Source organism: Procambarus clarkii, chromosome 82 (assembly GCF_040958095.1).
Source record: "Procambarus clarkii isolate CNS0578487 chromosome 82, FALCON_Pclarkii_2.0, whole genome shotgun sequence".
NCBI lineage: Eukaryota > Metazoa > Arthropoda > Malacostraca > Decapoda > Cambaridae > Procambarus > Procambarus clarkii.
This window is the reverse complement of record NC_091231.1, coordinates 5,068,679-5,095,713: the sequence shown is the minus strand read 5'-3', so window position 1 is coordinate 5,095,713 and position 27,035 is coordinate 5,068,679. Positions and strand designations below refer to the sequence as shown.

The 27,035-nt window shown below is 46.0% G+C and overlaps 1 protein-coding gene across 1 annotated transcript; it reads left to right on the top strand.

Annotated features, from left to right (window-relative positions):
* Positions 1-21: 21 nt before the first annotated feature.
* Positions 22-26,777, top strand: LOC123764387 (uncharacterized). The gene is made up of 5 exons (XM_045752111.2): positions 22-86; positions 879-1,555; positions 10,679-10,800; positions 13,015-13,194; positions 22,602-26,777. Exons 2-5 carry the CDS (start codon positions 1,378-1,380, stop codon positions 24,015-24,017), a joined length of 1,896 nt encoding a protein of 631 aa, XP_045608067.2. The 5' UTR covers positions 22-86; positions 879-1,377; the 3' UTR covers positions 24,018-26,777.
* Positions 26,778-27,035: the final 258 nt, after the last annotated feature.

Below are 27,035 nucleotides of genomic sequence, written 5' to 3'. Positions count from 1 at the left end.
AGGAGGAGCAGCAGGTAGTTGGAGCGAGGCGCTCAACAGGTGTGTGCGTGCGTGTGTGTCGCTCCTCCACCGCCACCTTCCTCACGGTGGGGCAGGACCCGGTGGTCAGGCTCTTGATGCCTCCCGCAACAATCACTAAGACCATTGTTACAGTATATATATATATATATATATATATATATATATATATATATATATATATATATATATATATATATATATATATATATATATATATATATATATATATATATATATATATCAGTGTTCAGTTATGAAAATACTTTGATTTTTATTAATATGAAATAGTGTGGGTTCTGTTCTGTTTGTAACTATTCTTTTATATAACTTAAGAACTTTTTGACCTGACCGGGAGTTCGAATCGGCATTTCCAGGGATCACCTCCTGGCGCACACAGTACCGTAACCCCTTCACCAGTGGTTACCTAGTCGTTGCCGATTGTGCACTACGAGAATTGCCGGCGATTAGTTATACATCTTAGTTAACAAGTTCCAGTGCTGACCAGTTCTTATAAGCAAGGGGGGGGGGGGGGTGATCCCTGGGATTGTACGTGTATAAATGTAGGTTTGATCTCTGGCCGGGTTATATAGTAATTAAGTGATTACCTAGAAGGGGTACCACCTCTGGTTATATTTATATATATATATATATATATATATATATATATATATATATATATATATATATATATATATATATATATATATATATATTTATATATTTATATATATTTTATATATATTATATATATATATATATATATTATATATATATATATATATATATATATATATATATATATATATATATATAATGACAGCATCATTTGCAAGTACCTGGAAGTAAAATATTTACAGTGATTCGTGTAAACACGCGTGAGGTGGACAAGTGACACTTATAAACAGTAGCAAGTAGTTAACCTTCCTTCAAGATTACAGCCTCGACAACGTGTAAGGACACTTGTTGAAGTGGGTCATAACCCGCAGGGAATCACCACCTTGACAGCAGGAGAGCGCACTCCTCACTCCAGCGTCGGCGCCTCCATACTTCCCTCTTCCAGGGACATTCATTTAATCATACCTTCTCTCAGTCCCTCGTCACAATCCCTCATCTTCAGTGTCCCCAAATCTACAGTCGACCGCTCCTTCCCTCGACCCGTCACCTTCATTCGACCCCCTCACCTTCACCTCACAATTATCTTCAGTCTTCTCTTAACCCTCCCTAACCTTCAATCGTCCCATCACCTTCTTCATCAGTACTATTCCCCTCCTCCTGACGGAGGCGTGGGGATGCCTGGCCTCCACCCTGGAGAGTAAGGAGGCGGCGCGCTCCCCCCGGGGCGGGAGGGAAGCCAGGATGTGCTCCACCCTGGCCTCCGGCAGCCTGGATGGGGGAGGAGGACCCTCTCGACCCCCTACCACAGTGGGGTCAGAGGTCAAAATGAGGCGTTTTACCCTCCCCAACCTCTTCCTTACCGTCGAGGGCCAAGAACGCAAGTTGGAAGAGATATGTCCTGGAATCTACGAATACACAGGTAAGTCAATCAGCAAGGCGTGCATGACCTTACCTTGCGATGATTTCAGGGCTCAGCGGCCAGGTCCTCGTCCAGGCCTTCTGCACAAGCAAGACGAGTCACTGAGGGGAGTATGGGTGAGTCTGTGGGTGCTGGGTGGTGAGTCACTCGGGGGGGTATATATGGGTGAGTGAACAGAACTTGTGGCGAGTCGTTAACGAGGTCTAGTTGACGGTTCACTCTGGCATCCAGCGATAAGAATGATGGATACCGCAACAGCTGAGCAGGTCGTGTTTACACTGCCGCCATCACCACGATTTCATTTTCCATATTGTCTAGGGCAGAGATTCTCAACCTTTTTAAATTCACGGCACACTCAACAAAGCACTGAAGTAGTGAAGGCACTCTATTAGATTTTTTTTCAGCACAAGTGACAATAATTTTCATGTGTCAGTTGACTCGTTCAAATGAATGGTCCCTCAAACTCCCGCTGCGCACCTGTGGACCCTTCGTCGCACACCTGTGGACCCTTCGTGGTACACCTGTTAAAAAACACTGCTCTAGGGTCTTAAGGGGAAGGGTTAGGTCCAAGGGTTACGCGAGTGATGTCCCAAGATACTTGAACACCTGATCGGAAAATATATATTAAAAAGAAAGAAAACGACAACACTGGGAATTTAAAAAAACACGAAAGGTTGGCACCCATGAGGTTGCCCGCGAGTGCAGGTCAGCGCCCCCCCCCCCCCCCCTCACAAGCCAGTTATCAATAAGTTGGTCCAAATTTAGTAGGCCCAAAACTAATATTTTGTGTTATAGGCACGAAAAGGGTTAATATAAGCACTGAGTCAGGGGCAATAAGAGAATAATTTAGCTAACAAATCAGCCACAGTCTTAAAATGGCTCTGTTACATAGCCTTCCCGGCTTGGTGCCTTCTTTTGATAAAATGACTCCCACTTTCTCTGTAGACACTGACAATCGTAATCTATCTCAATATCCGTCCCTGTCTGAAACTGTTGATGACATTTCAAGCCACAACCCCTTCATATCCTGCACTTCATTATTCACCCAGACGAAGAAAACTGATTTTGTTGTTTCCTTCTCAGGAGTAGTAGTAGTAGTAGTAGTAGTAGTAGTAGGCATCCATCAGTCTCAGGAAATTATGGAGTTGCGCTCTGGTTGTCTGTTTAGCTTCTTCCTAGGGGTAAGAAGCTAAAAAGAAATTGAAATGAAAATTTGATCTAGTTTATTACTGATTACTTCATGTAAGAATGAGTAAATATTGTTCATATATTTTTGATCATAATTTGTGTTTTAGTTAGGGGTCCTAGGCAGAAAATCGTCATGTTTGGGAGGTCCTTCATATGATAAAGATTGGGGAACTCCTGTGCTAGCGTACTGCAGTAGTCAGTGTTGCGTCTAGTGACTAGGACGTGTGAGGGGACGGGACCAAGCCTTTACGATCTACTGAAGCCTGGGCTGGACCTGGTGTTCTCCTCAGGGTTACCTCGGTGTAAGCTTGTCAAGATATAGGATTGCCTGATGTTGATTAAAGGAAGGAAGGAAGGAAATTATCAGAAGAACGTGTTAAGCCAGTACGACTATATTGGACTTAGAAGTGAAATAAAGACAAGGAGCTGGGTTAGGACGGAGGGAAGGAATGATGCCAAATCGCTTGAACCGTCGGGGATCGAACGCCGGGTATGCTATGGAATCCATGGAAGCAAGACAGTGGTTGTACCCATGAGTCCAAGCGGTTTAACGATGTGGATTAAAATTAAGACTAGAAACTATCAAGCTGCATAATCAAGCAACAAGGATATTAAGAGAACCACGGATAAGGCCAACATTCTTAGGACAACCGATAAACATTATTGAGTGTGGAACATGGTAAGCAGAGTAAGACCGTATTCGAAATGCAGGGAAGTGGATCGTGAAAAGCAAAGTTCAAAGGCTTCACCAAGCCTTGTGGGACCAGCCGGTCAGAAAACCTTCTTTAACAAATACGAGTGCAGAAGCTGATGGAAACGGTGGATAAAACTTCAGACGGGAGTAGAGCAACTGCGGCCAACAACAACGCGAGTGTGGTGTGGTAAAGTGTGGGAGTTAAAATGTGGCTAGATGTAAGCAGTGGGCGTAATATCCAAGAGTGGCGTTGGTTCGACGTTCAATCAACGTTAAATCTATGTTGAGGGCGTTGATTCGATGTTGAATTGGCGTTGCTTTTGGATAATGTTCCCACTGTGAATGGCGTCACCATGTTATAATTACGTGAAAGAAATTTGATGATCAGAGAAAACAAGTGGCAGGAATAAAAGTGGCTCAAGTTTGAAGACCCGAAATACTAGCACGTAAGAAATTTATTGCTGCGAGAGTTAGTCAGACCAGGTGGATGATCACACATTATGCATCAGGAGACATATCTGCGATTCTGTCTTAATATTCCTATACCTAAAGACCAGAAGAAAGACCACTTTGGTCACCTAGTGTTACCTCGCCTGTCACTGGTAGTATTCCATCCTGAGGAGGAGAATAAAGTCGTTGGAACTATTTCCGGATCGATATGAAAATCCCCAATTGAACTTGAAGCTTACGAAGACTTATGCTTGAGCTTTGGTGGAATACTTAGTGGGGGAGGTGCGTGCGTTAGACTGCGATTTGGATAGTCTGTGATGGAAAGTGAAGAGATGAAAGATCGGTAGTATAGATAGTGAAATATGGAGAGATATCACCGCAGAGTACTGATGAGGCCTGTTAATAATGGTGTGCCAGTTCAGAAATAGAGATGCATTGCTACGACCGATGATGTTGGCAGGAAGAATCAAGTGTGAAAATATCCCTTCATGAGTGTGTAAGCGACAGAGAGGAGGTGAGTACTGGTCAGGTCAAGAGTGGTGAGGGGCAAGTGAGTCGTGACAGTGGTAATTTCTGGGAACGTTGACAGCACAAAGTGATGATAGAACTTACTTAAATATCACTCGGGGGCGGCTGTAAAATGTGTTGAATTTCACGATGGGATAAATAGTAATGATCACTTGATGATGAAATATACTATTCCACTACGAAAATTTCACTAAAAAGACGAAATTTGCATATACATGACGAATGTGTTATGGACGCCTGAATTACTACATATCTAGTGCAGCTAACCATGTTTTAAGCTGTTGAAATTGTACACTGTATTCATTATGATTATTTTATGATATATATAATCTGTAGCATTCCACACTTGTAGATGTGTCTCTGGTTTAACCAAGTGACCAGAGCGATCCTGTGAGAGGCATTCTGACATGGTACAAGGGAACCCTCTCCTCAATTCCATTACAGCCAACAGTTGTGCTGAATAAGGAGATAATCCGACAGATAGGGTAGATCTGTATCTTATTACAGAGCCATACAATCCCTCCCGGCGACCCCTGACCTCTAGGGTCTGCTGAACGAGGAGATATAATTAGTTTATATTATATCTCGTTCAGCAGACCCTGAAGTTCAGTGGTCACCGAGATGGATGGTATGACTCTCTGTAAGTAGACGTATACCAGGCAAAGGTGTGGGTGATCCACGTGAATGGTCCCAGCACCTCACCTCTGATGTCACTTACTGGGCGCTGTAGTGCAAGTGTGTGAGCGAACCTTGTTCATTTGAGGCAGCAGACATCCACTGATGGTCATAAATGATGAAGAGTTGATGAGAGAAGCTGACATGAATGATGTGCAGTTAGTGAGAAAGAAAGTGTAGCAGCTTATAAGAGTATGTGTGGCTGTGGGCACGGCAGTTTTGGATCGTAAACTGGTTTGTGGTCCGATAAGATGCTGGTCGCTGGAGTCACAGGTGTGTACACAGCCCCAGGTGTATACCCACTTGTAGGTGCTGGAGTTTTAAGTGTTACGTGTCACTGTTACACTTGATAATATAATCTTATAATAGACGTTAAGATTTGGCCCCCTTGCTGGCCCTCTTCAGTGTATTAAGAGAGTGATGGATGCAGATGAGACCTGTGCACAGTAACACAATTAGAACCAACTTTACCTTGACCTAAATGTAACCTCTTAAGATTCTGACACCGATTATAGCCGTTAATCTTGAGAATAAAGATCAGGCTAGGATAGCGACCTTTGTATAATTTTCTGAGGGGGTTTCCCTGGTTTCATGTATATATATTTAACCTGTTGAAAGCTACGATAATCTTGGGAGGAATCCAAATGAGGCTGAAACTACCTGGTAGATGTGAAACATGTTTGTTCAATAATCAAATAAATCCTAATATAACTAGCCTCTTAAATAAGGGTTACAAAATGTATGATTCAGCGTGTTATTTGTTGGGAATACTCTTCCTGTAACTTAGTGTGTTAAGGAGCTTCTAGACTGGAACGGTGTCATGTGTGTGTATAAAGAAATACACAAGTCCGAAATATCAGGCGACACATCTGTGCCAAGTACGACGAGATCACCATAGCCCGTGCTGCTTGAAACTGCTTGTTCCCAGGAGCTGAATCTTGAACAACAACAAACAACATCCGAATTAATTTAATATACTAGCACCGCACGCACGCACACACGCACGCACACGCACACGCACACGCACGCACACGCACACACACACACACACACACACACACACACAGGTCCTCGCCGCAGAGCGGGCAACACTCATAAGGCGTTATCCAAAGGGTCCGGGTTCGATTCCCGGGAGAAACAAATTGGCAGAGTTTCTTTCACCTGATCCCTCTGTTCACGTAGCAATAAATAGATACCTATGAATTATCTGCTGCATGTAAAACACCACAGAGGACAAGGTGGAGGGGAAGAGTGTTAGCGTTGTCATCATACACGTAACTTGGTGTGTTACGAAGACAATGCTGCACCACGAGGACTGTCAATACTTGCTGGTGCTTTCACGTAAATATTCAAGACCTATAAACTCAAATCTGTCACCGCGGCATCCACTGACTACTGACACACACCGAACTACTCTCAAGTCTACAGAGACCGAGCGACTCCTTAAGAGTGTTGGAAAAAAAACATAAATGTTTTTCCTTCATAGTCCTTGAATATATCTATGAAAATACTATTATTTATTAGCAATTGTTATTGGTTCTTCATTAGTAATATGTAAATCAAATGGAAAATGAATATAGAAGGACAAGCACAGGAAGTGTATTCCATGCAGGTGTGTTGAGAGGAGAGATGGTGACTATAGCCAGAGGACCTGGAAATGTGGTCCTGTATTTTTAGTGGTCATTCTTGGCGGCGAATGTGGAGTAAACCGACCGTTTTCTCTTGGGTTTACTGAGGGTAGGACGTACTGGGCGTAAGCTGTCAGTTCAATAGCCAGCTTACACCTAGGTACGGCTGTCATAGAAGTACATCGTACGGTATGACATGACTTCAAAAGAGGAGGTGTAGCAGGTGTGTAGTACTGGGCAGCATGCCGGTGTGCCGGAGCGGTGGTGGTGTGCCGGGGATCACGAGCTCACCCTCACCCACCACACTCCTGCAATTATAACTTCCGACGAAGGAGTTACCGCTGAATTAGGCTCGTCACAGATCGTGTGAGAGAGATAACACCTCATTACTGTCTCACACGACCTCTCAATTGTATTGTGAACCTGGGAAGCTTAGTGCATTGTGTACCAGGAAAATGTGCACAATACACAAAGCTTAGTGTATTGTGAACCTGTTATTCTTAAGCAAGTAAATAATTTCTATTGGATGCAATTAATGTTGGAACTGATGTTGATGGAACATTCACTATAACACATGGTGAATGTAAACATATTTACACTCTTTATGTCGTGAAGAGAGAGAGAGAGAGAGAGAGAGAGAGAGAGAGAGAGAGAGAGAGAGAGAGAGAGAGAGAGAGAGAGAGAGAGAGACGGGTGGTGGTGGGTAGAAATCCAATTAATTAGCTGCCAGAGAACACTGGGTTAGGCTTGCCTAGAGGGGGCTGGTATTGCACCGAGAGTTCAGCTTGAGCGCTGTTAACATTCGCTATCAAACGGATTTCAACTGAATTGATATAAAATTTGTCAGACTTAATCATTAGGCATTCCTGAACTGATCTGGATGCGGACAGGAAGCCAGCGGCTTGTCAAATGCCACCCTATTATTTCTGAGGATTTTGTTCCTTCATATTTATGATTGGGGGATTTGAAAACAAAATAGATCTTAGTATATCTGTGTTCGAATATACTAAATAGGTTTGATCGTTTAAATATGTGTTCGAATATATTAAAGAGGTTTGAGTGCTGTAAACATGTGTTATAGCATTACAGGTGTTTACGTCAGCTGCTCACCTGGGGCTCAGCACTCACGCACAGGTAAAGAAGCCTGCCTCTCTGTCAACAACAGACTGACAAACCAATTAATTTGGCGAGAGCTTCGGACACACACACTGATAAATGTGGTTTTTCCTTGCACACTCACAGGGGAAATAATTAGTATTTCCTGCTAGCTAGCAGCCGCCTCCCTGAACTCCCTCCCCGCGTTCACACAAGGTAAAGGTGATGAGAACTCCGGCTTAACGGTTATGAGACTTTCCCGCTTTCACACAAGGTAACAATTATGAGAACTCCCCCCCCCCCGCGTTTTCAGAAGGGTTAAAAGCTCCCTCTGGCAACTGATATGCAGTTCTCCACCTAGAAGATTAGACATTGTCGAAGCACTGCATATCAAACGCACATGTAACTATCGAGAGCCAGCCGACACTTGCACATACCATTCCATCCTCAAGACCATGGCAGAATATTCAGGTCACATCTAACCAACTGGCCGACCCATCAACAACTTGGTTACACCTAACATCACCTCCTGCTACTTGGTGATATATACTTCAGCTTCATCTAACGTGTATGCACTTCCTCTCGGCCTTCGATGTGTTGAGAGCAACAACGATACGCATCATTTTGCATTAGACTAAGTTATAAAATTAACTTCTGAAGAGTTAATTTTTCAGCTTCCTTTCGTGGTGAAGAATATTTATATTGATAAAATTGAATATCTGTTAGAGGCCAGACACTAGGGACTAGCCTCAGCTAATTTGTCAGTGATTGCTGTTGGGTACGTGCCCAATATGGGCACGTACCCAATAACGAGGTTTTTGATCCAAACCGTGTCGAGGTTTTGATTATTGACACCACGTGAGCCAAAGTTAACTCCACGAAGAACCTTGTTATTTACATTCTGATTCGATTCTCCTTTGTTTTTCTTACTATATCGTAAAACATGCGCATTACTTTAAGGGAAATTATGTGTCACTATATGGATTGTGTCCACATGTGTCACACTGCGATCTATATACCCATATGCAGTATTGTTTATAGAAGATATTTATATTTGTATTGTTCTTGTTTCATCAGAAACAACTTATTTCATGTGTCTGGTTATCAATTCAAGTTACTAGTACTTGTTGGTTTCCGTTTATTTTTAGATCTTCAGTTGCTCGTGACTGATAATCAATGGTCTTACAGCTTTTTAATTCACAGTTTGTCTTGAAATGGGCTGTAGTCGCATGTAGGAGGAAAAGTCTGAGTATATATGTAACCAAACTTATAAGTTGGTGTTTTGAACCCTTGCACACTGCTTCTACTCTGTGTGTTGATAAGAGTAACAGGGTGATTAGTTCATGTGTTAGGGTAAGTAGCGTTAGATAAGTTATACAAACTTTACAAGTCACAGTACTAGGCATAGGCTCAACCTCCCAGCTTCCTCTCCCACGAGGCTCTACTCTCCTCTCCCTGGTAGACTAGCTTCCTCTCCCACGAGGCTCTACTCTCCTCTCCCTGGTAGACTAGCTTCCTCTCCCACGAGGCTCTACTCTCCTCTCCCTGGTAGACTAGCTTCCTCTCCCACGAGGCTCTACTCTCCCATCACCGGTAATCTATCTACAGCACTGTTTTACATGAACTCAGTTGCTTGCCACTGTCTCTTGTTATCATGTTTGGGGAACACGAAGCCGGGGTCTTAAGAAAGCTCCATTCATTCTTCAAGGTGTTCGGTCTTCCTAAATGAGTGTCGTTCTTTATGAAGGCATGGGTTTATGAAGGCCTGGGTTTATGAAGGCATGGGTTTATGAAGGCCTGGGTTTATGAAGGCATGGGTTTATGAAGGCATGGGTTTATGAAGGCCTGGGTTTATGAAGGCATGGGTTTATGAAGGCCTGGGTTTATGAAGGCCTGGGTTTATGAAGGCATGGGTTTATGAAGGCCTGGGTTTATGAAGGCATGGGTTTATGAAGGCATGGGTTTATGAAGGCCTGGGTTTATGAAGGCCTGGATTTAATGTTGATTTAATAGGGTTGAACAGAGTGACTGAGTATTTTATTTGAACAGGGAACTGTGTGACTGTCAACGAGCATTTCACTCATTGGCAAAAGTTTTTCGGTTATACAGTATCTCAGAAGTAAGAAGTTAACACTACAGTTTACTGTATCGTTTGATAGTATATTTTTTTCCAACTTAACTGTTAACCCAGCCTCTCTAGTGGCATGTGGCTAAGTGGAAACCGAACAAATCGTGCGCAGCGAAGTTTTCTCATACACTGGTCGAATACTGTATACACAGTCGCGTTATCAACGCTGACTCTCTGAAATAGATTACTAGACGGCCATTATGAAGACTTGAAACTCGTAAGTTCTGGTGGTGACCCGTCAGCTCAAAATATTTCAACCTTGAGGTTGTTGTTGTTTTAGATTTAGCTACTCGAAACGAAATGTCCATGTAGCACGGACTATGGTGAGCCCGTAATTGAGTTCAAACTCATCCTTGAGGCCAAAGCAATTATTATATCTACTTACAGCAGGGCTCAGGTGCGGGAGGTGAGAGGTGAGGGGGAGGGAGACAAGACTACACAAGGCAGCACACACCTGGTTCACGGCGTCACTGGAAACCGATTTGAAATGTGTGATAATATACATTTATAACCTAATAAATCACATTTTATAGTTTCAGATAATGTAAATACTTGAATACCTTTGACTTCGATACATAGCCAAACAAGTAGAATCATGACTGGAGTATTAGTTGGTCGACGCGCCAGCAGACCGATGGATTGTATACAACTATAATGATGTATATACAACTTTGTATATACACCAGACCTAGTATGTTGCAGAGTGAACATCACGTCATCATAAACATGTGTTGCAGGTCACCGACGGTCGCCCAAGTCGCCCAGATCGCCCAAGTCGCCCAGGAGCGTGAAGAGCAGCTCGCCCATCAGTCCGCGGGGCCCTCACTGCCACTGTCACTGTTCCAAAGTTCCCAGACAGGTCAGTACACGCCGCTAACAGTCCTCTCACGAGGCTACTTTCCCCCAGTCAATTAAGCCAAAAAAATGCCAATTCGGAAAAAATCCCAGAAAGCTGGAACATTTCTTGAACCCTTTATTATACGAGGCATAATTCTACGTTAGCCTGACCACTTGGGCTGGACGGGAGAGCAACGGCCTCGCTTCTTGCAGGTCGGCGCTCAATCCCCGACCGTCCAAGTGGTAGGGAACCATTCCTTTCGTCCGTCCTGTCCTAAATCCCTGTACTCATATTCCTTTAAAGTGCTATATATTCGTAACGTCTTGGTGCTTCCTCCCGCAAGTTACCTTACATTACCTTATTCTACGCTAAGTGAGCCTCAAGTGAGCTTCGGCCGCCATCTTGGGAAAATGGCGCCGAAAATGTTTTGTCAAATACCTCGTTTCGTATCAGATTTAGCTAAATAAGTAACGAATGGTCCTTAGGAAGCTCTATGTACGTTTACGGTTTCCGAAAAAATGATCTGAATATAATTATCATCACTTTAACATAAAATAGACTTTTGGTACATTAAAATAGTGTTAATGTGCTTGCTTTGTTTGAATAAGTACTCTGTATATGGTAATAAGAAAGTGTGTAATGGTAAGCCGATAATATTAGTAAGTCAGCGAGTGTTTCTGTCGTCCAGGACTGGCCAGAAGTGTGGCTGTATTACTCATGTGTTACAACAAATAATAATTCTTTGGTTATAGTTATATTTCTCTAACTGAAGAATATTTTTGTATCACTTGAAATCGATTTGGATTTGTGCTTCACTTGTCAAGAGTCTGTCAAATAATACTATTACTGAAGTTAAAGAAAGAGGACTAAAGACATTAAGAGAAGTGAAAAAAAGGGGCGACACTTAAATAACTTGAGTGACTAACAAGTGTTTCTATGCAGGTAATATGTTAACACTCGTATGCGAGGGAACAAAATATTATTGTAGCACTTGAAGCAAGAGGAAAACATTCCTGCTTAAAAAACAGTGTTCGGAGGTCGAGCGACAATTGGCAGGCCATCACAGGCATTACAATTTAAGTCTCCAATGAACTAACTCATAACAATGTAGGGACAGTGTGGTCATCCAAAGGTATTGGACACTTTCCTTTTTTTTAATTGTCTAATTTACTCGATTATTCTTACATTTCTTATTCTCTTTCCTTCTGTTTTCCTTGCCCACAAAGTTCCATGGTCACCCAGACGCCAAACCTATATGCAAGATTATAGAACATAACAGTTGTGTGCATATTGAGCCCCTCACATATCTAAGGTGAGAGAGACAGTACCGAGCCAGTACGACTATATACCACCTGCCAGAGACCTCGGGACACGGATTTAGTCACAAAGAATTGCGTAGATATTTTCCAGCTTTTCACATGTCAAAATAATGACTGGCACACACAGGTAGGTAAACAAAAACAGTAAAGCAAAGGAACAGTAAAACGGAAATAAACTAGAAAAGCGCAAACTGTTAATAACGATATGAATAAGCAAATTAGGAAAACAATAATTAAGAGGAATTTTCATCACATATCTCCCCAGTTGAGGAGACACAAGCCGGCCGTCACGCGCACATATACCAGAATAGCTGCAAAATTGCAAATAGTTATTTTTCAAAGGTCAAGAGTCATCCCGCAGGGATTAGTGACTGTGAGGATGGAGGTGGTTGTGTTGGGCCACACCCGGTGTGTACACCAGGGGCCACACCCTGTGTGTACACCAGGGCCACACCCAGTGTGTACACCAGGGGCCACACCCAGTGTGTACACCAGGGCCACACCCAGTGTGTACACCAGGGGCCACACCCAGTGTGTACACCAGGGGCCACACCCGGTGTGTACACCAGGGGCCACACCCGGTGTGTACACCAGGGGCCACACCCGGTGTGTACACCAGGGGCCACACCCGGTGTGTACACCAGGGCCACACCCATTGTGTACACCAGGGGCCACACCCAGTGTGTACACCAGGGGCCACACCCAGTGTGTACACCAGGGCCACCTTTGAACTCATAGTTCACCCAAAGTATGTACCTCTTACCCAGCCAGAGAGAATCCCGGACCTCGGTCCATCCTGTTGACTACAAGTGTGTGTACAAGAATGAATGAGACATCATGTACATCCCTCATCCTTATGACTGTCGAGGCCAACATCAGTTGACATACTAACCCATATCATTTGTTGGTGCTGCAGGACGACCAGGGGTCGTCGACCGCGTCTTCGCCCAGCCCCCGCAGGAAGCGGCCGCCCTACAGCCACATCCTGCTGAGTGACCGCAAGCCCTCCGCTGGCAACCTCCTGGCCACCACCTTCGGCATCGTCGACCGTGACGCCCTCACGCAGTCCCTGCCTCTCATCCACGAGAAGGAGAAGGTGTGTGTGTGTGTGTGTGTGTGTGTGTGTGTGTGTGTGTGTGTGTGTGTGTACTCAGGTCTCTCCTAGCTTTAATGTCTTCCTCTTGTCACCTGCTCGTGTTCTCTTCCTGTAAAATACAGAAGAGGTTCAACATTTCAACCACTGACCAACCACTGATCATTAGTCACCTCTCACTTGGTCCCAGCTCTCAGTTTACCCACCACTCCAACAATCCTGCTGAATATCCTTCTGCTTCCAGAAGGATATCTGTCTGGATAACCCCAGGCGCGCATCTGGGGTCACTCAGAATGCTGGTTCCCGTGTCCTGCCCCAATGATTTTCTTATATATATATATATATATATATATATATATATATATATATATATATATATATATATATATATATATATATATAACGTTTGATTATCTTGTGTATCATCTACTTGCACCCCGTTATACGCTCGGCCTAGCGCCATACCCTGTCACGCTCTGACCTACGCGCTAGGCACAGTCCGTAGAGGGAGGGAGGAAGGAGGTGCGCCGTTGTTGATCCTGAGAACACTGTGGTAGGTGGCCCAGACACTTGACACCACTTCGTCTGGCACACTTCGTCAGTGTCTGGAGCCCCAGGCACTTGGCACCACTTCGTCTGGCACACTTCGTCAGTGTCTGGAGCCCCAGGCACTTGGCACCACTTCGTCTGGCACACTTCGTCAGTGTCTGGAGCCCCAGGCACTTAGCACCACTTCGTCTGGCACACTTCGTCAGACTATGGAGCCAGTGGCTGAACTACAGCCACTTTGAGTATTAAGTTCAGGTGTACTTCAGTAAGTGGAAAATGAAAATCAAGATTTGTTACTGTTCATTACATGAAAGAGCTGTTCACTTACATATGTGCTCAGAAACATAGATATATTCTTTGGGGCAAAACAGTTGATCCTGGGATATTGTAGTCCCAGATATTGATCCCAGCCCACAACACCACCATGTTTCTCTTCAACAGAATCATAATGTAAGACAATTATTTCTAACTGAAGAAATTTTGGAGACTCCATTAACAACGCGGGTAAGAATGACTCCCAAAATATGGAAAAAAAATTCTAGGAGTATAGAAACCCGTACTACTTTCGGGAAACTAATTCCATAACGTAAACATTTTGCATGAAGGGATTTCAAGGCTGAAAAGTGTAAAAAGTTACTCTGCAAGTTGCCTTTCAAAAATCTGCAATTTCATTACCAAGGTAAAATTCAGCGATAAAACCCTCTCACTAATCTATTGAGTCTGTGAATCTTTGAGTTCAGATTCTTTCACATTTGTAGGCTTAGCGCGGCCCGAGCACGCACCAGGAAGTGATGACAAATAACCTTACAATAACCTGTCCTTAACCCACTCAGCCACGGTACCTCCTATCGTGGCTCAGTGGGTTCAGACAGGTGCTTGCAACTCACCAGAACGCCCGTTACCTCGTTGTCCTACAATGATTTTCTCATTGATACATCAAACCATTGTGATTTCGTTGTGATTATATATATATATATATATATATATATATATATATATATATATATATATATATATATATATATATATATATATATATAAATTTATGAGTTGATAATATGAGGAAATAAAGCAGAAGGAGAAATAGGAAATGGAAAGGAACAGAAAGCACGAAAAAAGAGCAGGAGACAAAGTTAAATGAATTTATATAGATAGATGGTGGTAAGAGGAGAGAGGCGGGACAGAGAGTGAGGGTACAGAGAGAGAGAGAGAGAGAGAGAGAGAGAGAGAGAGAGAGAGAGAGAGAGAGAGAGAGAGAGAGAGAGGAGAGAGAAGGGAGGGGGGAGAGAATGGGGAGAAAGATTATAAAGATTATTGTTGGCTCACACAACTGCTCGACGGCATGAAATGACACCTTGTTAGTGAAGGTGGAAGTTCCTTCTCCGTCTCCCTCCAGTGTTGACACACTTGTCCCTCACTTGTGACACACCTGTCTCTCACATGTGACACACCTGTCCTCCGCTAGTGACACACCTGTCCTCCACTCCCCTTGCATGTCTCTAAACGCCCCGTACCTTTAAGCTCTCCCCTGCCTAAAGTTCCACCTGGTTCTAAGCGTAATCCCAGGTATCAGGAGGTGTTAGCGCGCACTTCGGGAAAGTGTTCAACACTCACACTAAGCCGCCTCTCCCTCTCCCTCAGTGAGCAACATTATACCATCTTGTCTCACCCACTGCTCTCTCTTACCATCAGTATGATTCTCACCGGCACCAACTCTAAGCTTATATCTATCGCCCTCCCTCCACTCTAAGACCCATCTCTGCCACCCACCACCCCTCAGTAAGACCCATCTCTGCCACCCACCACCCCTCAGTAAGACCCATCTCTGCCACCCACCACCCCACAGTAAGACCCATCTCTGCCACCCACCACCCCTCAGTAAGACCCATCTCTGCCACCCACCACCCCTCAGTAAGACCCATCTCTGCCACCCACCACCCCACAGTAAGACCCATCTCTGCCACCCACCACCCCACAGTAAGACCCATCTCTGCCACCCACCACCCCACAGTAAGACCCATCTCTGCCACCCACCACCCCACAGTAAGACCCATCTCTGCCACCCACCACCCCACAGTAAGACCCATCTCTGCCACCCACCACCCCACAGTAAGACCCATCTCTGCCACCCACCACCCCACAGTAAGACCCATCTCTGCCACCCACCACCCCACAGTAAGACCCATCTCTGCCACCCACCACCCCACAGTAAGACCCATCTCTGCCACCCACCACCCCACAGTAAGACCCATCTCTGCCACCCACCACCCCACAGTAAGACCCATCTCTGCCACCCACCACCCCACAGTAAGACCCATCTCTGCCACCCACCACCCCACAGTAAAACTTATCTCTGCTGCCTACGCCCACAGTCGTGTCTCGAAGCACCACCCAAAAGAGGCTACGCCCACAGGGGTCGTCGCCGGGGAAGACGACGCAGGAGTGACCTGCGTCACAACGCCCACAGCAGGCACCGGCGTCCAGGCCGCCAGGCTGTAATTAATCCTCGCTTATAAGCTTGGAACACAACAAAATGTGTTGGTTCGATGGCCTTCATGGAGGAGGTCGTTGTAGTCAGGTAACAATGGCCCCTGTGGGCTTAGATCACAAGGGCAGAAGTCCCCTATGCCCGATCTCTGAGCTCAGAACGCGCCGATCTCACCCCTACCGTAGTAGGTCATAAGGGTGCTGTTTATTATAAACACGGGGTGGTTGTATAGGCATTGAATTATCAGTGTATTCAATATTGGCTCGCAAGTACCTGCTACACAAGCGTGGTTTTCCTCTCTCGCTGCTGGTGCGCCGTAACTGAAAGGTCATGACGCAGATGTGACGCAATTCAAGAGGTCATGACGCAGATGTGACGCAGGTCAAGAGGTCGTGACATAGGTGCGACCTTTGAGGTGACTGTAGCCTTGTACCCCCAGGGGTTGACCTGACCTCCTCACCCCATTAACGGCCAAGAATAATAATTTTCTTTCCAGACAGGAAAGTTGTGGTAGAACTTGATCTGGAAAATTTGGCCTCTACTATACTTGTCTTCTCGAAGTTACCCCTGTTTAGATGTCTGCTGGGGCACCATCCCGGTGTGTGCTGGGGCACCATCCAGGTGTGTGCTGGGGCACCATCCAGGTGTGTGCTGGGGCACCATCCAGGTGTCTGCTGGGGCACCATCCAGGTGTGTGCTGGGGCACCATCCAGGTGTGTGCTGGGGCACCATCCAGGTGTGTGCTGGGGCACCATCCAGGTGTCTGCTGGGGCACCATCCAGGTGTCTGCTGGGGCACCATCCAGGTGTGTGCTGGGGCACCATCCAGGTGTGTGCTGGGGCACCATCCAGGTGTCTGCTGGGGCACCATCCAGGTGTGTGCTGGGGCACCATCCAGGTGTGTGCTGGGGCACCATCCAGGTGTGTGCTGGGGCACCATCCAGGTGTGTGCTGGGGCACCATCCAGGTGTCTGCTGGGGCACCATCCAGGTGTCTGCTGGGGCACCATCCAGGTGTCTGCTGGGGCACCATCCAGGTGTGTGCTGGGGCACCATCCAGGTGTCTGCCGGGACACCATCCAGGTGTCTGCCGGGACACCATCCAGGTGTCTGCCGGGGCACCATCCAGGTGTCTGCCGGGACACCATCCAGGTGTCTGCCGGGGCACCATCCAGGTGTCTGCCGGGGCACCATCCAGGTGTCTGCTGGGGCACCATCCAGGTGTCTGCTGGGGCACCATCCAGGTGTCTGCTGGGACACCATCCAGGTGTCTGCTGGGACACCATCCAGGTGTTTGTTGGGGCACCATCCAGGTGTCTGCTGGGGCACCATCCAGGTGTCTGCTGGGGCATCATCCAGGTGTCTGCTGGGGCACCATCCAGGTGTCTGCTGGGGCACCATCCAGGTGTCTGCTGGGGCACCATCCAGGTGTCTGCTGGGGCACCATCCAGGTGTCTGCTGGGGCACCATCCAGGTGTCTGCTGGGGCACCATCCAGGTGTCTGCTGGGGCACCATCCAGGTGTCTCTCTCCTGAGATAAGTAATGGAGTACAATTCCCCCCCCCCCCCCACCTGCTACACACACACACACCACCAGACTAATACCCGAGCTGAGAGGTATGAGCTACGAGGAGAGACTACGAGAATTAAACCTCACTTCGTTGGAAGACAGAAGAGTTAGGGGGGACATGATCACCACATTCAAGATTCTCAAGGGAATCGACAGGGTTGATAAAGACAGTCTGTTTAACACAAGGGGCACACGCACAAGGGGACACAGGTGGAGTGCCCAAATGAGCCACAGAGATATTAGAAAGAACTTTTTTTAGTGTCAGAGTGGTTGACAAATGGAATGCATTAGGAAGTGATGTGGTGGAGGCTGACTCCATACACAGTTTCAAGTGTAGATATGATAGAGCCCAGTAGGCTCAGGAACCTGTACACCAGTTGATTGACGGTTGAGAGGCGGGACCAGAGAGCCAGAGCTCAACCCCCGCAAGCACAACTAGGCGAGTACACACACACACACACTCTCTATATTATAAATATACAAAATGTCTCGAAAGTTTTATGACAAGGAAAATCTTCCCTTGTATCCTATCAAAGACCGTATGACAGATACTGAAGTAAGATCGGGACGTACGATCTAATACCCAATGCCCGAGAGACCATTTTTCTCTGCTTTCTCATTATTCGAATTTAATGGTCGCAAGCCAATATAGTCATTAACTTCCTTTGTCGTTAGGGGTATTTTTGTTCACTATTCTTCTTCTTTCCTGAGGAGTTAATATTGCCGCAGGATTAAAAGTTTGTGTTGCTTCTGGTAGTAATGAAGGCAGGTGAGGATGGGGGAAGCCTGGCGGAGACATTACGGGCGGCGGGACTACAATGAAATACATGAAAAACTACAATTTTTGCGTGAAATACAACGGGAAAGAGAAGAGCATAATTAAACAAGTAGAAAATGTGACCGAGATTTGGGGAGTAGGACCAGACAAAACCTTTGCTGAAGCAGCAAAAAGTTCAGAGAGAAGGACGATAATTAATTCAACAGTGTTAGAGGCTGTAAAAAAGGAGTTTTACAGTCTTAGTAAGAGTTTGAGATAAGATATTACTCAAAAACCCTCTGCACCAGAAGAGTGCAGTTAATACCCGGACCCAAAAACCCATGCACCGCCAACGTGGAGATTTGGCTCTAAGCCAAGGCAGTCACGTTACTGCTGTCAGAGCAACTTCTGGTTCTGAGTGGGTTTGGCCTGGAACTGACTCTAAGCACTCGAACTGTATGCCATGGAGGGAAGACCAGAACTCTCCTAATATACACACAAAAACTAGAACTGGTTCCAAACTTGCACCAAAATAATGACAACATGCTGAAATAAGAGATGTGGTAGGAAGTGTAAACATCTTCAATGACAAGCTGGGGTGCCATAAGCACCAATGACAAGCTAGGGTGCCATAAGCACCAATGACAAGCTGGGGTGCCATAAGTACAATAAGTGAAGACAGTGTACACATCAGAGGCGCGCCATTCCTAAGTCTCCTGCCAACACTATACAAAATGCCGCTGGAACAACAGTGGAAGCTTTCCAGAGGGAACTGGACAAGTTCTGCTGGAGTTACCGGATCAGCCAGGCTGTGATGGCTAGGTAAGCCTGTGGGCTATGAAGACATACAACCTCATAGACCAGGATTCATTAGGCATTTCCACATGCAAGTACGAAACCTGTACATTTTTCCGCAATCATGGAAGCTTTGTTAACTTTTTATAAACAAAGTTTGAGTTCCGAAGCACTACGAGGTTGTTTATAACAATTACCTTGGGTTGTGAAGTTCCAAAGCTCGTAAACTGCTTAATATTCGTATATAAAGCCGTCATGATTATTAAAAGGTGTTGAGGTTTGGTAAATGGATGCGTATATGCTTGATGAATCCTGATCCAGGCCATCGCCAGTTGAGGCTGACAGCAGTCCAGACCGCGGGAGAACCATGGAAGACGACCTATAGAAATCACCACCAGAAGCTAAACAAATTTATACTAACAAATCTGGCCGGCTTGACAACCAATCCCATCGCTTCAACAATTCAAACATTTTATTAATTAATAGGTAATTACCCAAATGTTATCGACCACAACTCCAGCAGACCCCCCGTGCTACTGCAGCTGTACACTAGCTGCACGGCTAACTTGTAACAACCACAGTAAATCATCGCCGAAGTGCACACGACAAATAACGATATCAACAACACAATAATAATTATTATTATTATTAATATAATTCATGATAATTAAGGAAGAGGACTGTGGCGCCCCTCGACGCCACCGTCGTCGCCATGACAACCATGTTTATCTTGCCGTCCCGGCCGGAAGAATATAATGTTCTTGCCTGCCAGGATCAACACGAGGCGGCGTGGTGGTGGGCGTGCAGCACGTGTGGTAAACATCGCGGCTGGCAGCCTCCTAACTACACCTTGAGAAGTTTCTACACTGGTCACCCTCGGCTCTCTCACACTCAGTCGTTTATACAGCTTCGTTATAAAGTGATTTTATTGGTGTGGGAGGGTGGGGGGAGGGGTGTGGGAGGGTGGGGGGAAGGAGGAGATCCTCGTGAGCACCCTTGCTGCCCACCATCTATGCTGCCCACCACAGACTGATACAGGCACACAGAAAGACAAAGTGAGAGGAAAGAAAGAGGTAGAAATGGAGAGGTAGAGATAGAGAAATAGGTAGAGATGGAGAGAGAGAGAGAAGAGATGAGAGAGAGAGAAGAGATGAGAGAGAGATAAGCACAATAAAACACTAATCTAAACAAAATGTCAATAAACACTGAGGGAAACCGACTCTGTCTAAGCGCTTTCGAAACGATAAAAAAGTGGGCTGTCCAGTGTCCCGACGTAGACCACTACCCGCAGTTAACACCAGTCCCAAGGCATAACACTCACGACTTTTCCTGTCAGATTTTCAAGAAATATTTGTTATATTGAGTTATGAGTGCTTGAAGTATGACCTCTGGTACATCTGCTTCAATTATGGATTATTGTTGCTTCTAAAAACAACAGAGCACCAAGGTTGACTGTTCTTACTCGGTGACATCAGGGCAACATATGTTAAATCCCGGGAAGTTTCGCAGACAGATGACCTTATAGGTCTCCTCCCATTGATGTCACCTAAGTCACGTGACTTGTAGACCATAGTCATCAGACATATCGCAGACATACCGGGCGCCATCTTTTTTGACTAAAATAATTATGCATCTTAACATAATTAAAAAACACATCCGGCAGTCATGCATACTGGTTGTGGACGAGCCGACTCTCAAAGAAGACAGAGAAGTGTTATGGACTGTGGCAGCGTAACAAGTGTTTCTCATAGTTTTATGCCAAGAGTTGAACTTGTCCAGCTAAGTTACCAGAGGGTAACAGCCCTGGTATCTGTGCTGGGGTTCAGGCCTTAGACTCTCTAAACGAATAGGGGCTTTAGGCATTGTATGTACTAGCTCTATCTATAAATCTATCAATTTTTGTATAACCTCTTGTATGTATGTACTTTACCTGAATAAACATTTGAATTTGAATTTTGACTAGATACTGAAAATGTCAAAATTTTCGTCGCTTATTTTTCACTGCAACATGATCCGCCCTAATCGTTTTATATCCAAGTCCTCAACTGCTGCCAAGTACACGGCTGAGCATTTGGTCGTGAGGTTCTCTGAAACTTTATGATTGTTAGTGGCTTTGTAACAAACTAATTCCATAGTAACACTTACCCATAATATGAGCAAGTGTTAATGGATGGGGTTTGCAAGAAAGCGACACTGCTGTCCATGGATTACCCAGACGGAAATTCTGTATGTTGAATTCTTGAATGTTCCATGCAAAGCTCTTTCAAAGTTTGCTTATGAGTGTTGCTTGTTCTTGTGGGCCTTCCATGTGGGAAGACTGGCCGCTCTCTCTTTAGTTTGCTGATCCCAGTACACAGCAGAAACTGGTGACCTGGAAGTATAACTACGGGTTGATAGTGTACTAGGAAAAAAGTTTAATTTACCGGTTCCAATATCTGCCCCTAGGTCTAAATCCCACTGTTGTATCCTTGTCTGGTAAAACCAGATTCTCAGTTCGGTAACTTTGTATTCCAGTCGAGTATCTGCTCTTCAACCAGTTCCTCTAAATGTAATTCAATTAGGATGGAATAGTTATTGAATTAAATTTAGAGGAACTGGTTAAAGAGCAGATACACGGACTAGGCTTGGTAAGTGAGCCCGTCCAGACCAAGTTCCCAACCACTTGGGCTGGACGGTAGGGCTCACCATAGCCTTGCTGCTTTAAACTTTTTGTTCCCAATAGCTGAATCTAAAACAACAAGAAGGGAGAGCGGCGGTCTCGCTTCATGAAGGTCGGCGTTCAATCCCCAACCGTCCAAGTGGTTGGACACCATTCCCCTCCCCCCCTCTCGTCCCATCCCAAATCCTTATCCTGACCCCCTTCCAAGTGCTATATAGTCGTAATGGCTTGGCGCTTTCTTCTGATAGTTCCCTTCAATTCTAACTAAATTTTTGTATCAAAATGTTATGCCGTGTTTAGATGTATTCAGTGGAACTTTGCCTTTATATCATCCCGAGAACACGTGTTGGAAGGCCGTACACAAGAGGCTCCTCTTTTGTCTTCAAACGGGACTTTCCTCTTCTTCAATAACAACACACTAATGATCTTCCTTTTTCTGGTAGAACACCCCGTGTAGTTTCATCAGGGCGTCGAGAACTGACCTTCACTACGCCATGCTTGTCTCTTCAAGACCCCACAGATGCTAACTTTTCTCAGATCCAGGTTAGAAGTCCTCCTAAAGCTCTCAAATGACCTTTATTTGTCTTCCTACAGGAGCATGCGAGGCTGGTCGTGGAGCGACCAGAGATCAGGGACCCACAGGCGGGATTCGAGGCGCTGGGTGGACGATGCGAGTCGTGCAGCACCTGCACCGACAGCTGCCTCAGGAAGCTGGGCCTTGAGCACGAGGACGGGTCACGCTCGCCCTCCAGTATCTCACCCAAGGCAGAGAAGATGTACTCCTTCTTCGAGAAGAGCCTGTCGCTGGTGAGCTCCTCACCAACGCGCTTCGGGGACCACCTTGCTCCTCGGGAGAAGCGTAGCCACTCCCTGGCCACGCCGACCGCCATGGCAAACGTGGTGCACTTTCAGGAGTTACACAGCCGTCACGCCGAGAACCATCTTCTCAGGACGGTCAATTTGGCCGCGTCCAATGCCGTTCTCTCTCGGATATCCGCGCGTCTGAGAGCAGTGACGTCCGCGACGCAGCAGGAGTCGGTGGAAGAGGTTGATGAAGAGGTCGAGAAGCTTGCTGCGCAGAATCCCGACTTTATCGACTCCATTTTAGGAGAGACCAGCGCGTACGACGCTAACCTGGCTGAGGGGGAAGGAATGTCCCTGATACCAGACGGAGCCGAGACGATTCCAGCTACTCTGGAAGAAAATAGCAGTCAATGCACCGCCGAGACAGGAGACACAGCTTCCCTCGTTGACAATGCGGAAAATAAAACATCCTTCATTACAGAAATAGTAGGAAAGAGTTCCCTAATTAATGACACGGTAGAAACGCACTTTGCTGCTGATCCAAATGACAAGTCATCATCCACTTATGATGCTGTAGAACTGTCCCATATTTCTGACGCAACAGAGACGTCCCTCACTGCCGAGGCGGCAGAAACGTCCCTCACTGCCGAGGCGACAGAAACGTCCCTCACTGCCGAGGCGACAGAAACGTCCCTCACTGCCGAGGCGACAGAAACGTCCCTCACTGCCGAGGCGACAGAAACGTCCCTCACTGCCGAGGCGACAGAGACGTCCCTCACTGCCGAGGCGGCAGAAACGTCCCTCACTGCCGAGGCGACAGAAACGTCCCTCACTGCCGAGGCGACAGAAACGTCCCTCACTGCCGAGGCGACAGAGACGTCCCTCACTGCCGAGGCGACAGAAACGTCCCTCACTGCCGAGGCGACAGAAACGTCCCTCACTGCCGAGGCGACAGAAACGTCCCTCACTGCCGAGGCGACAGAAACGTCCCTCACTGCCGAGGCGACAGAAACGCCCCTCACTGCCGAGGCGGCAGAGACGTCCCTCACTGCCGAGGAAGTTACAGCTGGAAGCATCTTGAGCATAAGTCAGAGGGTGCGGGAGTTGACGCTGCAGCTGGAGGAAGGTGGGAGTGAGAGCTTGGATCGGGCGACGAGTGGAGGTTCTCACCGCCCCGCTGAGACCATCATGATGCCCACACAGTAGTCCCTCGTCTAAGTGGCTACAGCTGGGTCAACCGAGCTCACCACTCTGTAAATATCATGACTCAACATGAACTACTTTACAACTGCGCGGGTACCAGAACATAGATATGTTGATTGTTAAATGGCTGAAGACAGCCCCAACATTATTACAAGCTTATGTTTGATGGTGTGTTGATAATTTAACGTGGTACTGGAACTATTTATCTTCGGCACAAACCTGTAATAAGCATTGCTTCCTGGTGCAGATGCGCCGCTGAAGCATCCATGCCGTAGCCGACCCTATCACCGCCTGGCCACACAAGACACGGCTCACTTTGTTATTTGTTCATGGCAAGTGTGATCATTTGATATATAATCTATCATATATTAACATATTTTGTTCTGGATCCTATGACCAATTATGGAATATCTTACAACCAGAGCGATGTTGAAGCGAGGCTGAGAGGGAAGGTACACTTAGAGGGCAGGTACATCTGAGAGGGTGAACACACACTGAAAGGCCAGGGGTCAGAGGGGGAAGGTACATAGACTCCAGCAGTGTGTGTGTCAAGAGGGGTACTACTCACTGTCTGGGATGTGCTCTCATTTGAGAAACTCTCTCTCCTCAACTTGAGAGTTACACAAACAAAAGTTTATCAATACAATAAATGTTAGATTTTTGTTCTAGATTATTAATCAAAATATCTCTTAAGAAATCACTATTGTAACATTTTTGTGACTGGGGGTTACTTTATACTGTGTTGGCATGTTTCATGGGCGTCTATGGCAGCGGACATGTCACCTGGAGGAGGTGTCACACACATGTCACCTGGAGGTGTCACACACACATCTGTCACCTGGAGGAGGTGTCACACACACATCTGTCACCTGGAGGTGGTGTCACACACATCTGTCACCAAGGAGAGAATCGGCCGAATGATTCAGCGTGGAATCGAACACAATCCCTGCTCTATTGTTGTAAGTTGTCAAGTGTCCGGAGAGGTTTTCAGATGTCCATGGAGGTTTGCAAGTGTCCAGGGAGGTTCTAGGGTATTATAGAAAGTTTGCTAATGTCTCAAGAGGTTCTTGGATGACCGAAAACCTCCAAATGTAATGTCAAAGAGTCCAAGATATCAGTTACATTTCTCAAATGTCAGGACCAGTATTCATCAAGAATCACTTACGAAACTTGTGCATCTTTCAGTAATCATGGCGGCTTTGATTACATTTATTAATCGAACCTTCACAACGCCCATTATAAAGCACCTCATAGTACTTGAGGGCGCGCATAAACTGTTTAATAAATGTTAACAAAGCCGCCGTCATCGAGGAGAAACAGGTTGTGTAAGATGACAAGAAAATGAAGCGGGTAGCAGGATTGGGTTGTAGATACTCCGGGTAGTAGGTGCCACACCGGCCCGTTCTCCTGATTTGCTACTCTGTAAAAATCCTACATTCTAGCCTAACTAGAAACGCACGAACCCGCCTAATCTATCGAGTCCGATGCATAGAAAACAGGAGTATTTGAGAGCTGGTACTTTTCTTAATAGGTCTTTTGCATTTGTAACTGTTACAATAACGGAAACAACGCGACCCGTTAGTGGATAGGTGGAGCTGGGCAGACAACATCGTCGGGTGCCACTTGGTCATCACATCTTCAGCCATGGCCACTCCACCTCTCCATCCTCACCTGCCATTAAGGTTCTAAAAGTGAAGGAGAAGACAGGACAGGACTTGTGAAGTACTTAAGTCTCCACTTACGAAACCTGTAGACTTTCCTCAATAATGACGGCTTAGTTTGTATTTATCAAGCAGTTGATGAGCTCCGAAGCCCTTCGAGACTGTCTATAACAATAATAACCTTTGGCTGTGAGGTTTCCAAGCTGGTAAATTTTTTAATAAGTACAGATTAAGCCGCAGTAACCGGGGAAAAGATGTGCAGGCTTCGTAAGTGGACACGTAAGTGCTTGATGAATCCTGGCCAAAATGTCTCGGGTCGCTAAGATCATCTTGTTAAGATCGGGAAATTGTTCACCTGACGCTGAAGATTTCAGATCGCCGGAAGGTAGAGGGAGGGTTCCTGTACCATTGAACCTGTGTTTACATATCCGTGAGACATGTGAACTTCCTCAGGAGGCTTGGAAGGACATGACGTCAAAGTTTACCAACTATTAAGCCTTCTACAATATCCTTTATTCTCATGTTCAATGCTTTACTTCTCTACCTTCCGCCTGACCTTCCGCCCCTGCCTGTTGCCACACCATCACGGTCTGGGATGGACTGACACCTCGTCATTCCCATTTTATTTCCTGTTCGTGGCTTGGGTGTTTGTTTCAGCCGTAACTGTATAATCTTGTGTATCGCACCATCAGTATTATCGTCAGTGTACTGCGTCAGTATTGAGAGCCCCCTACCAGGTGTGGAGGGTCTCGAGGGCCCCCTACCAGGTGTGGATGGTCTCGAGGGCCCCCTACCAGGTGTGGATGGTCTCGAGGGCCCCCTACCAGGTGTGGATGGTCTCGAGGGCCCCCTACCAGGTGTGGATGGTCTCGAGGGCCCCCCTACCAGGTGTGGATGGTCTCGAGGGCCCCCTACCAGGTGTAGATGGTCTCGAGGGCCCCCTACCAGGTGTGGATGGTCTCGAGGGCCCCCTACCAGGTGTGGATGGTCTCGAGGGCCCCCTACCAGGTGTGGTCGTCTAAGGGGACTCGGACGGATGATGGTCTGAGAAAATAATTTTTGTGTATGTGTAAAATGTAACAATAAACGCGTATAGAATGAATTGCAGCTAAATAACTTTCCTTAAATACTTGTCATCGCAAAAGTTCCGGGACAGAGGACAAGTGGCGTTATCTCCAGGCGTGACAGGAGACCAGGAGCTGGTTCATGACTGGTTTTCATGTTTTGTTATTTATATTTATTACAATAAATTTCTTTGTCTACAAACATTTTTATATATTCACAGATATTTTATACGAAAATTTTACCCTCTTTCAGTTATTCACTTTCTTAGTCAAATGTCTATTTTTCCGTCCTCTTC

What these genes read in the sequence shown, in the direction of transcription:
- LOC123764387 (XM_045752111.2), top strand. Translation starts at nt 1,378, where the DNA reads ATGTGCTCCACCCTGGCCTCCGGCAGCCTGGATGGGGGAGGAGGACCC. An exon ending in GTTCCAAAGTTCCCAGACAG is followed by an intron (nt 10,801 to 13,014) that starts GTCAGTACACGC and finishes TTGGTGCTGCAG; the next exon opens with GACGACCAGGGGTCGTCGAC. An exon ending in TCATCCACGAGAAGGAGAAG is followed by an intron (nt 13,195 to 22,601) that starts GTGTGTGTGTGT and finishes GTCTTCCTACAG; the next exon opens with GAGCATGCGAGGCTGGTCGT.